General features: G+C 38.6%; 1 protein-coding gene across 6 annotated transcripts in view; it reads left to right on the top strand.

Moving 5' to 3' along the window:
- The window catches only part of trim36 (tripartite motif containing 36), a 113,894-nt gene that overhangs the window by 73,381 nt on the left and 24,811 nt on the right, over positions 1-15,702 (top strand). For all 6 annotated transcript variants that reach the window (XM_072584030.1, XM_072584022.1, XM_072584016.1 and 3 more), the window contains one exon: positions 5,272-5,393. In XM_072584030.1, coding sequence (XP_072440131.1) covers positions 5,272-5,393 — 122 coding nt within the window. The remainder of the gene's footprint in view (positions 1-5,271; positions 5,394-15,702) is intronic.

Below are 15,702 nucleotides of genomic sequence, written 5' to 3'. Positions count from 1 at the left end.
CAGCTTTATAAAGCTTGTGGTTCATTGTCTAGCAGAGATGTCATCATTCATTGTCTACTTTAGGGAAGCTTTGAAAATGTGAGTTCGAAAGATTCTCCTCACTGACCCCCAAGCCAAGACACGCACCCCCCTCATCCCCTCAAACAAACCTCATGTCCCACCATGGTGCAATGCCGGAGTATGTCTGTACTCACCTCCTGTTCTGTGGTCCCTCAGAGATCTTTATGCTGAGCTCTGGCATTTCCATGCCCATTCACCCACACAAACTTTATGTAGAAGGAACGGACCTTAAAGTGAGTGTCAACTCCATCCAATAACTTAAAACCTTTCCTACTACAGGCCAAATAACCATCTGGATCCTTTAAAGTATCAATAGCTGAAACTGCAAAGCACTTGCAAGTTAACCATGTGTAAATAAACATTATGAAACTGAGAGCAGAGATAGACAGCCAGAGCTATCAATCAAACATGTGCTTGTGAGTTTGAAGTTTTTATGTTCCCAGGCAAGTTTACAGTACTCTCCCAGCAGTGTGACTGCCTTTATCATGCAGTTTATTGTTTATCAGTTCAGCCCAGCTAGCCATATGATGATCACAATCTGCCATATAATGCCATATAATCTGCCATATAATATACAGCTGCGATTGTTTCTTTAACTAATATTGTGATTCCTCCCCACTTCCTCTCTCTACTCTGAAGGAAAGCTCTGTAATCAGTTGGAAAGCTCTATTAGGAGGAGTGCTGCCATCTTTATGCCATGTTTCAGTAAACACAATGATATCTTTCTTCCAGTGTCTGTCTATATTTGCAGTCCACCTGCCTTCTTCACTCGACTTCACTGATGTATATCTTACTAATTCCTGAACCGCTTGAATTTTCTAGATGCTGTATTCTCTGCCTCCAGTGCTTGGATACCAAATTTATACATTCTATTTTAAACGTTGTTCTAACTCTAATTTGCATCCCCCTGCAAAGCTTGACACTGGCACAAGCAAACCATGATACTAGTCCTAATCTCATTGAAGAACAACCTGTCCAGCTTGAACAGATCCTCCAAAACTGGTTATAATCCTAAAGCATCTCCTGCACCATCTCTCCAACATGTTCATCTCCAATATCTTTCTACTTCTGAATTCATTGATATGTAACATTGAGAGAAGTCCAGAAGTTGCTATTGTTGAAGTCCTTTCTTTTTTAAATTCCTTGCTATTGCTCCGTAAAATCTGCCTGCAGAACAACACCCCTCTTTCTGCCAGTGCTATTGGCACTGATATGGGCACAGTTGCAGACTATGTTTTTCAGTCAGTCACTCAGTTACATTCTTGACTCTGGCACTAAGGAAGCCATGCTGTATTCTGGAGTTATGTAAATGGTTGCAGAAACCTCTCTCTGTTCCCCAATCTGTAGAATAATTTATTACCTTTACTTTTCTGACTTTTATTCACTGAACCATTGATGGTGCTATGAGGACCATTGTTCCCATCGGTATTCTGAATATTGGTGAAGGATTGAGATGCAAGCAGGGTACATCTATCCCACCTACCACGCCTCCTTGCCCATCTAGCAGTCTCCCATGTTTTGCTGTCTGTACATTCTTAAACTGAAGGGTGACCACTAATGTGCCCTCTCATTTATTTAGACTGTCCATAGTATATTCAAATGCATGGGCTGTTTCCATTTTCTGCAAAGCAGCACGTGCGTAACAACTTAAAGGTGTCAACTTGTGATTGGTCTGTGAGAAGGTTTTTGCAGCAATGCAGCTTAGCAGGAGTATTGGTGTTTGTCTCCTGAACTGTGCTATCAGTGGAGCTCACAGCCTTGAAGAAGTACAACATTAATGCTAACTGCTGCTGGAATTTCAAAATCCACGGCTTGAGATTTTCCAGTTTGATGGTTCGGCCTTGCACATGTGGTGGGTTTGGACATAAAAAGCATTCTGGGTGTGCATTTAACAGGATTGAGGTACTATGCCATGCCTCAATTCATCAGACCAAAGCTAAACTGCATGGTTTAATTCATTGGCTAGACTTAGGGAGCGAGAAAATAAAAGTGGTACTCACCAACCACTCACCTACCTCTGTCTTGTGATGCTTGATTTCATTTGCTTTTGGATTTTCTGACCATATTCTGCTCCTTTTGCTCAATCCAGACATGTTTTGGGCCTTCTCCCCTTTTATATTCATACTCAGATCACCTCTGCTCTGACAGCTTTCATTCAGGTCCATGCTCTTAGTGTCCTGGCTAATATTCATCAGCCAACATGTCCAGCAGCAGAAATGATTAATCTGGTACTGTGGGTTTATTTTGCACTATCGAATTACAGTTATCTTAAGAATTGCTATAAAATGTTTAAATTGCTTGAAGCAGAAAAACAGAAACATTTGATTCAGTTTATGCTCAGTGAAACTGAATTGAAATTTACAAATGTTGTCTTGTTAAACTGATTTAGCTCAGTCCATCTTTATAATAATTTTAAAGTAGGAAATCAGGCTACAGCCCTTTGTGCCACGTTTGTTATAGAAACAACCTTTTGTGTAGAATTAGAAATGAGTAATACCAGCTAACAGTAACATCACTAAGAGTAACATCACTAAGAGTAACATCACTAACAGTAACATCACTAACAGTAACATCACTAACAGTAACCAGCTACTGTACATCACATCAACCCATCTCACACATATTTCAAAATGTCTGCTAGACATTGCTTGATTTCTATACAGTCCCAGTTACCTGAAATATTATTTCAGTTCCAGTACAACTCCAATAAATTTGGAGTGGGGTATTTCACAAACACCTTACTAGTAAAACACAAACTCATTTTATTACTTTTTCTTGAAATAATTCCACAGAGGTTAGTATTCCATCTCCAAGTCACCCTTTATTTACACACGAACAGTCCTTGACAGTATCTCTGACACTCATCCTTCTTATATATCAACCAGATTAACAGCCCCAATCAGGCAATTCATATTCTATGTAATCCATCTGGCTGACCTTTCTACAATCACTACAGTCCTTCTTAATATTTTGTTCAGGGGCATATAGTAAAATTTGGAACATAAAAGTAGAAAGAAGTAGTCCATTCATCTTCTTGAGCCTGTTCAACCTATAAATGAGATCATTGCTTATTTGCATATCTTGACTTTATCTCCTTTTATCACCTTGTCTACCATAAAACTATCATTCCAGCTGCTTGTGAAAGGTTTTACATTTTTCTACCTAGGCTATTTATAACAATGACATCTGTCATTAAGCCTTTCCTAAATTTTCAAAAAGGTTGAAGGACCTTCTAGTTTAATTCTTTTAACATTCTAAAATTAACAGATAATAAACAGAGAAGTTATTTTCACCTTCACTGCTTGGGAAGTGAACTGATTAAGTCAATCACTCTCCCATTATAGAATTAGCCAGTTTTCATTTCCATTGAAATTTGTTCACTGTCCAAGTGATGAAGATAATAGATAACTTTAATATTTTTGGATTGTTCTGACAGCAAAACTAATGCCTAATTTTCTGTAGAACGCCCATAGTTGTCTCACTGTTCATTGGGTAATTGATATATCCTTGTTTGGTGACTTTCATTACAACATGTGAATAGGTCTCTTTACCTGAAACCCCAAACCCTCTAATTTGGAAATATATTGTTGGGGATGTAGAATGTTGTAACCTTTTGTTACAAACCACGATGGCTTCTGGATGGGGTAATTTGCAGCACCCAATCCTCCTTCTTTGGCAGAGTCTAGGGGCCTCTCTAATTATCAGAGACCACCATAGAGTGTTAATAAGAGGCACTCATCTTACGTAACAAGGTCATTTGTTTCATATTAGCAGTAGGCACACTCCATATTGACTAGTTAGACATAATTACAACCACGTGATCAGGAGTCACGTATATCATCTCTATCTCTATCGGGATCACATGCAAGATTAACTCTTTCTCTGCCCAAAGCCTGTGTGACCTCATCAAATTGGATACAACTCAATATAATTCATCATTACCACTTCCAGAATTATACAATAGAGAACTACTGCCACTTAACTACTGTTATATACTTTACAGAATGGAAATCAAGCAGGTGAAAATAGATGGGACATTGGTTTGAGCCATTCCAATGGTCATTTTTAGGAGAGTTTCCACAGAATCTCCCATTTCAAGATTATCAAACTGTATTGCTCACATGGATAGAACTTTTGACACAGATTGCTTGGCCAGATGGCTTGACTTGATTTTGTAACTTCTCTATGTTTTGAAGCATAAAGTGAAATTTCAAGAACTAAAACTTGATTTGTAACATGAGGCATGGTTGGTTTGTTAATGTTACACCATACTCAACTAACATTGTCTATCATGGAGGAAAAGGTACCAAACCAGTACTACTTTCTATGTTCTGGTAAGTGGTTGGCCCATTCTCCCCAGCCTCCATTTTCTCTTTGATCTCTTTCCAACCAGTAAGAAATAACTTTACCTGTCTCAGTAACTATAGTGTGTATCCTCCTCTGTCTGATCATTCCCTATCTTTTCAGTTGTCTGAGCTACCACACGTATCCTCCTACAAGGAAGCTATTTGCCTTCTTTGCTTTTGAGAATGTAAGAAAATCGATCCGTAGGCCATTCTGCTTATCAACTTATTACATTAAGCATCTGTTGTCCGATCAGGGATATCCACGCTCCATTACCACCACATATCAATTCCTTACTAAAAGGAACACTGAAGACAATGTTGTTCTCAAGGTTACTGCCTGCTATCCAGGCAATGAGGTGACATGGAAGGCAGCATATCAGGAGGGGTTCTATATTACTGAAATCCTAACTGCTCTGAATTCTATTGGGTCTATAATCTATTTGAATCCTTTTTAATGCATCCATGTCCTTTCTCACCTCTTCAAAATTACCTAGGTGACAGCCTACCAGTCCATCATGATAGTGAGAAATAAATCTAAATACTGTGCTGTTATCACTCTGATTGTGTGTTAATAACATTTGAACAACTCTTGGAGATATTTTAATAAAATTGCATCAGTGTAAATTTGAAATGAAATGTTATTTTTCTGTGTTGAGTTCTAAGATTGATCACAAGTAGAATCTGTAACATGGAAGGAACTTGCAGGGTAAACGTAGCAACATCTTCAATGAAGCAAAACCATTGGCCAGTTGTTAGGAGACATTTTGAACAAAAGAAAAATATTACCTCTGTGCCTTGTTTTATAATCAACTTTGACTTGAGGAACATTGTTTTTCATTTGTCTTTTGTACTCCTTGTGCTATAGGATCCGAATGGCCACTGAATCCCTGAAGACATTCCAGCCAGCTGCAGAACCTTCCTTCACAGAATTCACTCTGGATGTTTCCCGAGAGGAGGAACTCCTTAAAGAACTGTCATTCACCAATGGTGAGTTTGTTTGGAGTAAATTGTCCCTCACTTGGCTTAATATCTGTTAGGAAACCCACAATATAGTCTTAAATAATATCCTCTATTCACTCTCAGAACTCTCTCACTTCAATTCATTCATCAGAAGTCATGGCTGTGCTTTAACTGCTGTCCCATAACACATATGTCAGGGGATGAGAAAGATTTTTAAAAATTATCGCCTTTCCAATGGTGTACTTACAATGAAATACTTATACAGAAAAACATCATTTTGGTTTTAAAAGAGATAAAATTTGCAATTTTACATTCATCAAGATTTTAATAAGATCAGATTTTTTTTCAGCGAATTGAACATTGACCAATTTTGTCAAAAATAGCCACATGTGAGAGATGATAAAAAAGAAAATCTCCTGGAACTTTTACACTCAGACTTCACTTCCATTTCATCTGACATTGACACCATGGCTATGCCATATTTTCTTCTGCACGTGTTCAGTAGCTACTCTTAGTGTAGAGGTACAGTTAATTTATTACTTCAGAGCTCCAAGTTCATTCTCAGTGCCCTTTATAATCATCAACATTTAACTATTTACTCTGGCTTTTTCTTTTCTCCAATTCGTTTTTGCTTGACGAAGCATTAATCTCCAACAATGTTGTCAGCTGTCTAGGAGGATGTGTAAAAAGGGACAAGCTCCTTTATTACTGTCATAAAAGGGGAACACAGGTTGGGGTTGGTGGGGTTGGAGTGGGTTGGCAGCTTCTAAGAATGGCTGGTTCTTGGGCTGTACAGCAGTGAAGACCATTGGGGAAAAAAAAGGATGGAAGAGGCAACTGTCCATCAAAGGGGCTATGGCAACATATTGAACTGAAATTCTCTTCCATGTCTATTTGTGACTCACTGTGAGGCAGGGATAAATCTGGTGGACAAAAATAAGAAGAAAGGGCCATCTGGAACTGAGGAACTGATGATCTCCTTATTACTTGTAAAGCAGGTGTAAGACTTTCTATAGGCACTGGTATCAGTTCCATACTTGTTTCAGGGTGATGCTGAGGCAAGAACAGCTCTGGATCTCCATCAGAAAGCTGAAGCACATTATTGTCAATAAGGAAATAGGCTGGTGAGCCAAGGTCCACAAGAAGTTCCTGTGTAACACTATGGTTTGTAGGTTGGATGGAAAACTGAGCAATAATATGAAATATAGAATAAGTCCCCTGCTTACTAGTCTTAATCTCAGTTCAATGTTTGGAATTGCTAGCTGTTGAGGGTTAAATACCTGCATTTGATGTTTCATGTATTTTCAAAAGATTATTATCAATGTACAGGTGATCACCATGATTAATAAGGGCTTACTCTTCCAATGTAAGATCAGTATTCATTGGTTACCTCAGAAAGAGTTCTTTTGCTAATAGCTCACAGTAATCTGGGAACTCCGAATCTCTCTTTTGGGTATCTTTTCATTGTGTCAAATGCATGAAAACATTGGCTATCTCTGCATCTGGTTTTTGGAAATCTTCTGTAATAATTTATTTTTTAGTCTCTAAGGTTCAGTAGCATCACTGAATCCTCCACTCCCAACATCCTGTTACCAGTGACCAGAACCTAAACTAGACTAGCCACATAGACACTGTGATGACAAGATCAGATCAGAGACTAGGAATTTTGCAACAATTAGCTCACCTCCTGACTCCCCAAAATCAAAATGTGTGGCGCTGGAAAAGCACAGCAGTTCAGGCAGCATCCAGAGAGTTGATATTTCAGGTATAAGCCCTTCATCAGGAATGTGGAAGTGGGGCTGGGGGGGATGGTAGGTGGGAAGGCATAGGTGGATGCAGGTGGGAGGTAATTCTGATAGGTCGGTGGAGAGGGTGGAGCAGGTAGGAGGGAAGGAAGATGGACAGGTAGGACAGAGCCTGACCACTATCTACAAGGCACAAGTCAGGAGTGCGATGGCATACTACCCACTTGCCTGGATAGGTGCAACTCCAACAACTATTACTCAAGAAGCTTGACACCATCCATGACAACAAAACCCGTTTGATTGGCACCGCGTCCTCAAACATTCACTCCCTCCACCATGCTCAGTAGCAGCAGTGCGTACCATTCACATTCTGCTGCAGACTTTAAGTTTTCTATTCTTCCCCAAGCTGTAAAGACCTCTGATTCACGTAATGATTTACATACTAGGGCTGATTGACTTTTCTTGCAGTTTGCCACATTCCCTGCTGTGGGTTTTTCTTTTCTCCACACTTTGTCAGCTTTGCACAGGCTTTCCCTCTCCACAGCTCGGTGCCTAAGCGAGTCTTGAAATTCATTTTCTCTTGTTTCCCCTCATCACTGGGCTTTTCTGAAGTAGGATTGCTAAGCTGGCCTTGTCCTTCATCCATAGCACCATATATTTGCTGGGCTGTATATGGGCTTAGGCTTCTTCTTACCCCTTCTCTCCAGTTCTATAAAGTTACTGCTCCCACCACTTAATACACTCAGCTAAATGTACATTGACATGTTTTATTAAACATAACCATACACAAGCAGTTATAAGAGAGGATATCACCTAGAACTTTACAGATTTGGCTTCATTACCAAATTGTCTGACATCTCCATGATAGCTCATGAACTGACATGATCATTAGTTATTCTTAGTCTAAGGGTATAATTAACCCATGATTCCACCAAGGTGAGGTCAGTTAATGGACCACTCACTTTATTATTCTGCATCCATGTCAAGAAACATAACATGGCTAGGTAGAGAGTAAAGGTCACTTATCACTGCTTCAACGATGTATTTCAGCCAAAAATTCAGATTATTATCACTTCTGCGTGAGTATATTTTGTCACATTTTTCATGTTTATTATCCTTTAGACCTCTGTCAAGATTGTCAGATTAATTCAAACAATGAGCAGTTTTGAGCTTTGGGCCTGTATCCAGTACAGAATGGATGTGGCTGCTCAAATTTAATTGACAAAGGATTCATACAACCAACAGAGATAAACTGAGGCACTTACGTGGAATAAGGGAGGAACCAAGGATTGGAGTAAATAGGATAGAGATGTGTGTAAACTATGCTTAAGAAAGTTAGTGGGTGAGAATGTGATTCCTCATAACAGTAACATCTCTGGAACCAAGTGATCTTGATGTGGGTTAAAGTTAAAACAAGACAAAATGTGCCAACAAATTTCTTAGGAACAGTTAATAGAAAGACTGACACTGAGTTAGAACATAGGACATAGAACAATACAGCACAGAATAGGCCCGTCAGCCCTCGATGTTGCGCCGACCTGTGAATTAATCTAAGCCTTACTTTGATCTTTGGTTCAGCCTTCAAAACAACAAATAATTAATTTTCAACTTAAAGAAGTGAATAACAGAACGAAGGCAGAGAATTAAAAGGAGCATCTCAGTTATAAGACACTGCTGGTCTTTAACTATGTGTTTAGGATACAGAAATGGAGCCCAACCGACCAAATTTTGCTAAAATGAATTTTCACAGCAACTTTTAAAAATGTTTTACCTTTATTTACCTTTCAGGAAGAAAGGTGTTCTTCTTCCCACATAGTTACTCGTTACATCCCTCACTTTATTTGCGTAAGGACACAGCTTGTACTATTGCACAGACCTTCCTCCATGTGGTTAAAGAAAACAAAATATAAGCACAAGCAGTGACTTACAGAAGAGTAAGTGAAAGCATCAAACAGTGAGGTAACTTGACTAGGAGAACTGTGTTCCACTTCAACTTACACAGTGATTCACAGTTCAGCTGAATGTTCAAATTTAGTTTCAGAAATTTAATACTTCAGACATTCACAAAGCTTCAGCTCAATTCAAAATCAAAACAAGGTTTTAAAGTTTGCTTGATGAGTCTCCAAAATCACTCCTACACTCTCCTTCTCACGCTCGACCACTACTAAGCACAAACTGTTCTTCACCAGCACCCTGCTTGATTGCCAAAGATCAGAGTCAGATGTTGATTGAAACTGACAAAAATTAGACACAGGGCCATTCCTTCCCTCATTACACAAAGCAGCCTAACATTGGCACAATGTTCATCTTTCATCTCCCAAAGAAAGTTCTGATCACAATTTTGAGTTGTGGTGAATATCTGTGCTTGTGTTCATATTGTACAGATCCAGAATGTGCTTGCTCTGATCTGCTAGCTGATTCCATCCCTATGAGCCAGTATTTCTACATGCTCACTCACTACCCCTGCCAACCCATATGTTTTCCTCTCGCCCTCTGACACTCTACCCTCCTCAATCTGCAAAGGGGAAACCACCAGTTCAGTATCTCTCTGCTTAAATGTAAGTCCGCCAGTTCAGTATTTCTGTGCTTGAAGCTTCCTTCCACTCCTTCATTGCTGACCAAAATAGCCTCAGCCTTTTAAATTCTTTTCCAAAAATAATTTTCTATTGCAGTCTACATAGTGAGGTGAACCAATTTTCTAGAAACTCATGTAATCCCATGATTTTTGCACTAAGACAAAGATCTCTGGTGGCTCAGACAAGCCTGATGCAGATACCTATTACTTACGCACACTTGGTTTGATTTACATAACCCAAAAACTGGGATGATTTGCTTTTATTACAGGGGTTGCCAGTCTGTGGGCCTTCATTGATCTTGGAAAACCTATTTTCCAGTTGCAGAACTCCCAGACATAAGTGGTCAGCCATGTTTTATGGAAGTGGGACCTCTCATGGTAAAGCACCTGGTGACAGGCTAGTGACCTGTTCCAGGAAAAGCTATGGAAACAAATCTAAACCTCATGCTGTTGACTATACAGGTCGTTCTGCTATAACGTGTGTTTTGTTAATGTGAATTCACTATAAAGCGATTGACAAATTGGGGATACTGTTTCTAAAATGCAAACTTTTAAAGTGTTTACTAGTTATAAAGCAATTCCGGCCCCATTAGTTTAAATGGTGCTGCTGTTATGTGATTATCTTAAAACACGGGGTCGCATGAAAACGGAACAACTGACTGTATGTGTATTATATATATGACTCCTTTTATGAATAAAGTATATTTTAGCATAAAAAAGCTAGAGAAGAGGAAAGGAAGAAGATTGTTATTAATGTTTCTCTTTTCCCTGCCACTATCTTCTCTCCAGCTGTTTCAAACCAAATCATAATACTAAGATTCTAATCTTAAGGGTCCCTTGAATGAATGATGCTGCAATTTAGACTTGTACTTGCCTGTTTAAAATTTGTGGAGCAGGTTGCTGGAAGTGGGAGCTGGAACAGTGCAGTGTCCTCTACAGAGCACCTGAAACCTGAGCGAGCAGGACAAGCCACTGTCCAATCAGAGTGAAGGGTTGTGAAATGAACCAGACAATCTGAACCAAGAAGTGCGATTTTAAATCATGAATTCAGTGGCCAAGTCATACACAGGAAGGAAACTAGTGAGGAAAAGAAACATTGTGTTAAGAGAATGGGGAAAAAAGAGACAAAAATATACTTAAAAATAAATTTATTGTTTTAAAGCTTAACAGAAATGAAAAGAAGTGAGATTATTTTAATAATAGTCCCAGAATGCTTATTAATAATTAACACATAGCAGTAAATTACCAACAGTATGCTTGACTGAACTGTATTTGTGGCTAATTTATTTCATGTCGTCCATGCAAGTGCATGATTTTCTTATTATTTAATTCATTTCATCAGACAGAGAGATGCTTTATTGTGAAACTTGAATGACGTTTCTGCCTGCAATTTTGGGTTTTTCACTTGGACCCTGTATTTACCCTTGCCATAAGTTGCTGTGCCAATTGGCATGCATAATGATAAGAGCCATTAGCATCATCTGTACTTGACAGGAATTTCTGGGCTAAAGTGTTTTGGCCAGAGATTTGGAACAATGTTTACCTTTGTACTTCAATCTAGCGTAATCCTTCGGGAGAACACTGTGCTGAATTATTTATCACCACCACATATCTTCATTCCACAGGAGATTAAATTCAGTGTCTGGTTCGTTGAGTCAATGAATTTTAGTTCATTCAATGGTAGTACTCCAGCTTGTCCCTATGACTACATTAGTGACCTGAATCACAAAAATGCTGTAAATAAGAAGAATCAAAGATTGTATGCGCTAAAATCAGTCTGTTGCTGCATTCCTTGATGCAATTTAGTCAGGTTGTTTCATAACTACAAGCATGTGGGGTGTTTTCCTGCACAATACAATAACGTTAATGTATTCCATCTCATCTGTACACAATCTTTTATCTGAAATTCCAAAATCTGAAAAATTCCAAATTCCAAAAAACAACTGGCCCCAAGGAGTTCGGATAAAGGAATGTTGACCTATACTTTTAAGTTTGGGACAATTCCAGATTTGGCAGTTCTCCATCTGTGATGGAAGGAGAGCAACAATTACCAAAAGAGAAAGTTAACAACCTTTTCATTCTGGAGTTACACCAGTTACTTGGTGGGGATGTGGAGATAAGTAGCATCATTATGGCTGGGACAGGTTAGAATGCATTGTTCCAGAGAGGAGTGCTTTGGGACTTTGCTTTACTGTCCAGAGTTAGCTTTCTCCAAATCTTCTATCAAAACATTTCTTCCCTCAAGTTGGCTCCATCAGCATGGGAGCTGCTTATCAAACAGATACTTTCTTAACAGAGCAGTGAGTTAGATACTTTGGATAAGGTTTCCCAGTCCCTGAATGATGTAGGCAATGCTGAGTCAATTGGGAAAATGATTTTCGCGATGTCAAGAAAAAAGTTTTGACTTTACACCCAAAGTTTGAACATTGAGAAAGAATCTTACTAGCGAGTGATGAGAAGCTGATTCTCATATATTTTCATCAATATCATATCTGCAGTGTGTTCCAACAGCTTATGTGCTCATACACTGTATGTGCTTCAACCATGTGGCCATGTCTGAAGGTCTAAAGGCGTTATTTTCAGTCGTCATGAGGGAATGTCATCAGGGGATAGTGGTAAAATAAGTCAAAAGCATTGTCCAATATTAGTCCAGGAACTAGGGGCAGTCAGGGTTAGTGGTTCATTACAGTACTGGGAGTGGACCATGATCCAGTCCTGCAGTCCAGAGCAACCAGATAGGGTATTAGGGAGAAGTAAGCTGTGAGCTGCAAGGAGATCAATTAGGGGTCTGGTCACTCAGTTGTCTTCTCAAGTCTGATCAATAACAAGACCTAATTGTGAATGTTAGGAAAGAGTTGCACTCCCTTTGACAGAGTTCTAAAATGGTATGGGACAAAAGACAGAGCGCCTCTGTAATTTGATTCTTGTAGCTGGTGGTAGGTTAGAGAGGTGATGGTATAAAGTGGTAGTATATTTACGAATGCGCACTCATATTTCCAATGAAATGCCACCATGTCACCTATGTGCCCTCAGGAGCTTTTTTTGTTTCCCTCCTGCTCTGTGCACAGTTTCCTGATGAAGAATTACACCTGAAATGTTGACTTCTCCTCCTCCTGACACTCCCTGGCTTGCTGTGTTCTTCTAGCCTCCTGCTTGTCTACCCTGTACTGTGAAAGGCTATTTGTGACTAGCAGTCCTTCACCTGATATATGGCTGGCTTTAAATATGGCAGCAGTGGTAGAAATCTTATAAGATCCTGAAATGGCAAGTATTGCCATTGCTGGTATGCACACAATGACGTGGAGGCACGGCTGATACATAATGAAGCTCACCAGAGTTCAGAGAGAGAAACCCTACGTGAAACACCCAAAACTGATACCTTTTTGGTAAAATTCAGCTCTTCATTTTTAAGCTCCAAAATTTGAGTCCATCCTAGACCAATTGAATAAGTTTCTGTATAGGCTGCAGTGGTTTTATATGAATTAAATTTGAACAATTACAGTCCACTTCGTACAGAGTGTGGACAAGAGCAAAACAATGCCCCAGTTTGTCACTAAGTTGGTAATTTATTTCTGAGAAGGTAGTGAAATGCTGTTTCAGCTGAAATAGAGAAAAGAACAATGCTGAATTGGCTTGTAGCCAGAACTGTACTGAAGCACACTGTGGAGGTAGAGCAGATGGAACTACCCACACGTTAGCTCCACTGAGAATACTTACTACTGAACATAGGTGCTTTGGCAGCATTTTATCAGCACTAGCAGGTTTCACCTTGATGAGTTCTAAACTTATGTGAAAGGGTTTTTACTTGACCAGTAATGGTTAATTCATGAAGTCAAATATATTAATTGAGAACTTGGCAGTTAGGAAATGAAGTTTGAAGTTCGGATTGAAAACAGATTTATTCTACCCAGTATTTAATTGGAGGAAATTTCTGGTCATCTATTATAGAATATTGGCTAAATGGACCATAAACAATAAGATTAAAAGCTAACTTTATTTAATATTACTCAATAAAAATACAGCTGGACATTACATGTGTGTGAAGATGAATGTTTATTAGTAAGTTTAATTAAAACAGAGTTATATTTTTAAAATGTGACTATCAACCATTATGAAATGCACTGTAAACTAATTTTCATGATGATTCACTAAGGCTTAATATGTTAATAATAGATAATAAGGAAGTAAAGTCAGTTTAAATTCCACATCGATATCATTCTACGTGATTGAATAAGCTCATTAATGTCAGTTTTAGCAAGTCAGCTGTTGAAATGCATAACCATTGTCAGCAATCTCTTGGTTGGCACACCCTTGAGATCTTTAACTGAAGGGTCATGCTTCCTTTCTGTTTCCCAAAATGTACTACAGCAAAGTGAACTCCATTTTCCACCTATCAGATCACTCTGCTAAGCTGTGTCTGGACTTTAATTCCTATGTTTTTATCTCTTTGTTGTGATGGTTCAATTTGGTATTATCAACAAATTGAAATACTATTACCTTATAATCAATACCCAAAACTTTTCTACAAATGAAAAATAAAGGATAGTCTAGAACCAGTCATGGGAGGCATCCCTGTTCAGATTTTTTTAAAATTTCAAAATATACTTCAGTTATAAAAAATATCTTTATATACATACACAGTCACTAAAGCAGTTTGGTTCTGTACAGTAGTGTATGAAGGAACAAACATTTGAGTTTGACTCTATTCAATAAACACACCAAAGGCATCTCTTATTTGTGCAAGACATCCCTGTACAGATCAACCACCTCAACCAAGAAAAGATCCTTTTCCCAGGCTCCTTTTCTTTGCTCTCTATTGCTTTGTTCGCTGTGCTTCATCCAACATTGCATTCATGCACAGCCAAGATCAACAACTTGCTGTGTGTGAATTATTTGGAATGAAGCTCTCACACTTCCACCAGTGATTAAATCCACAGGCTCAATATTTGAATTTTGTACACTAATGTGACCGCAAATCATTTTTGGATTTACAGATAATAGATTTATACGAACTAACCAATCTCCTGTTGGGGAATCAAGATCAAGTGTGAAATCTTATTATAAAATGAAGTCAGAGGAGGATGAAGACTTAGAGCCCAAGCATGTAAATGTGTACATTTTATAATTTAATTCTACATTTCTTGTGTCCACATAAGGAAGGGAATTTGTTGATGTCAGTTTGCTCATGTGTAATTCTGCCCTCCAACCAGCAGTGGTGATACAGTGCCACCTTGAGATGGAGGTTGCAATTACTGTGTGTCATGATCCTGGTGAGGAAATTACAAACCAAAATAACCAAATTTACAGAACAATCCCCAATGAAAGAATTTGCAGCAAGATTTCAATTTTTATTGCCTTTACTTTAAACACAAATCCTAACTAGTGTAAATTAAACATGAATTAAAAAGCAAATGGTACTTCAAATAAAAGTTTTTTTTCTTTAAACAATCCATACAACAGAATGGTCTCATACAACCACAAGTATCCACATCTGCACAGATTTGTTGTACTATGTAGCTACATAGTTCCACAATATTACAGTATCACAGAATTTATACATTACGGAAGGAGGCCATTCAGCCCATTGTGACCGTAGTGGCTCACAAAAACACATGATGTCTCCTGTTTTCCTGTCCTTTCCCCATAACCATCCACATTATTTCTGTTTACATAATCATCTAATGCCCTCTTGAATGCCTTGAGTGAACCTGCCTCCACTACTTTTCCAGGAATAGTCTAACTACTTGTTACGTGAAGTGTTTTTCTTGCATTGCATTTACTTCTTTTGAAAATTGCTTTAGCTCTGTTCCTTCTCCATAGTTTTCAATTCCTTTGTGAACAGGAACAGTTTCACTCTGTCTACTCTGTATGGATGTCTCTTGATTGTGAAACATTCTATTTAATCTCCTCTTAGTCTTCTCTTCCCCATGGAAAATACTCCCAACTTTTCTAATCTATCCTCATAACCTACAGCTCCGGTCTATCTGGCTGAGCTCTGCTTGTGCCCCATTGAAGT

Source organism: Chiloscyllium punctatum, chromosome 2, assembly GCF_047496795.1.
Source record: "Chiloscyllium punctatum isolate Juve2018m chromosome 2, sChiPun1.3, whole genome shotgun sequence".
Lineage (NCBI taxonomy): Eukaryota > Metazoa > Chordata > Chondrichthyes > Orectolobiformes > Hemiscylliidae > Chiloscyllium > Chiloscyllium punctatum.
Note: the sequence above shows the minus strand (reverse complement) of the source record. Positions and strands in the feature narration are given on the sequence as shown.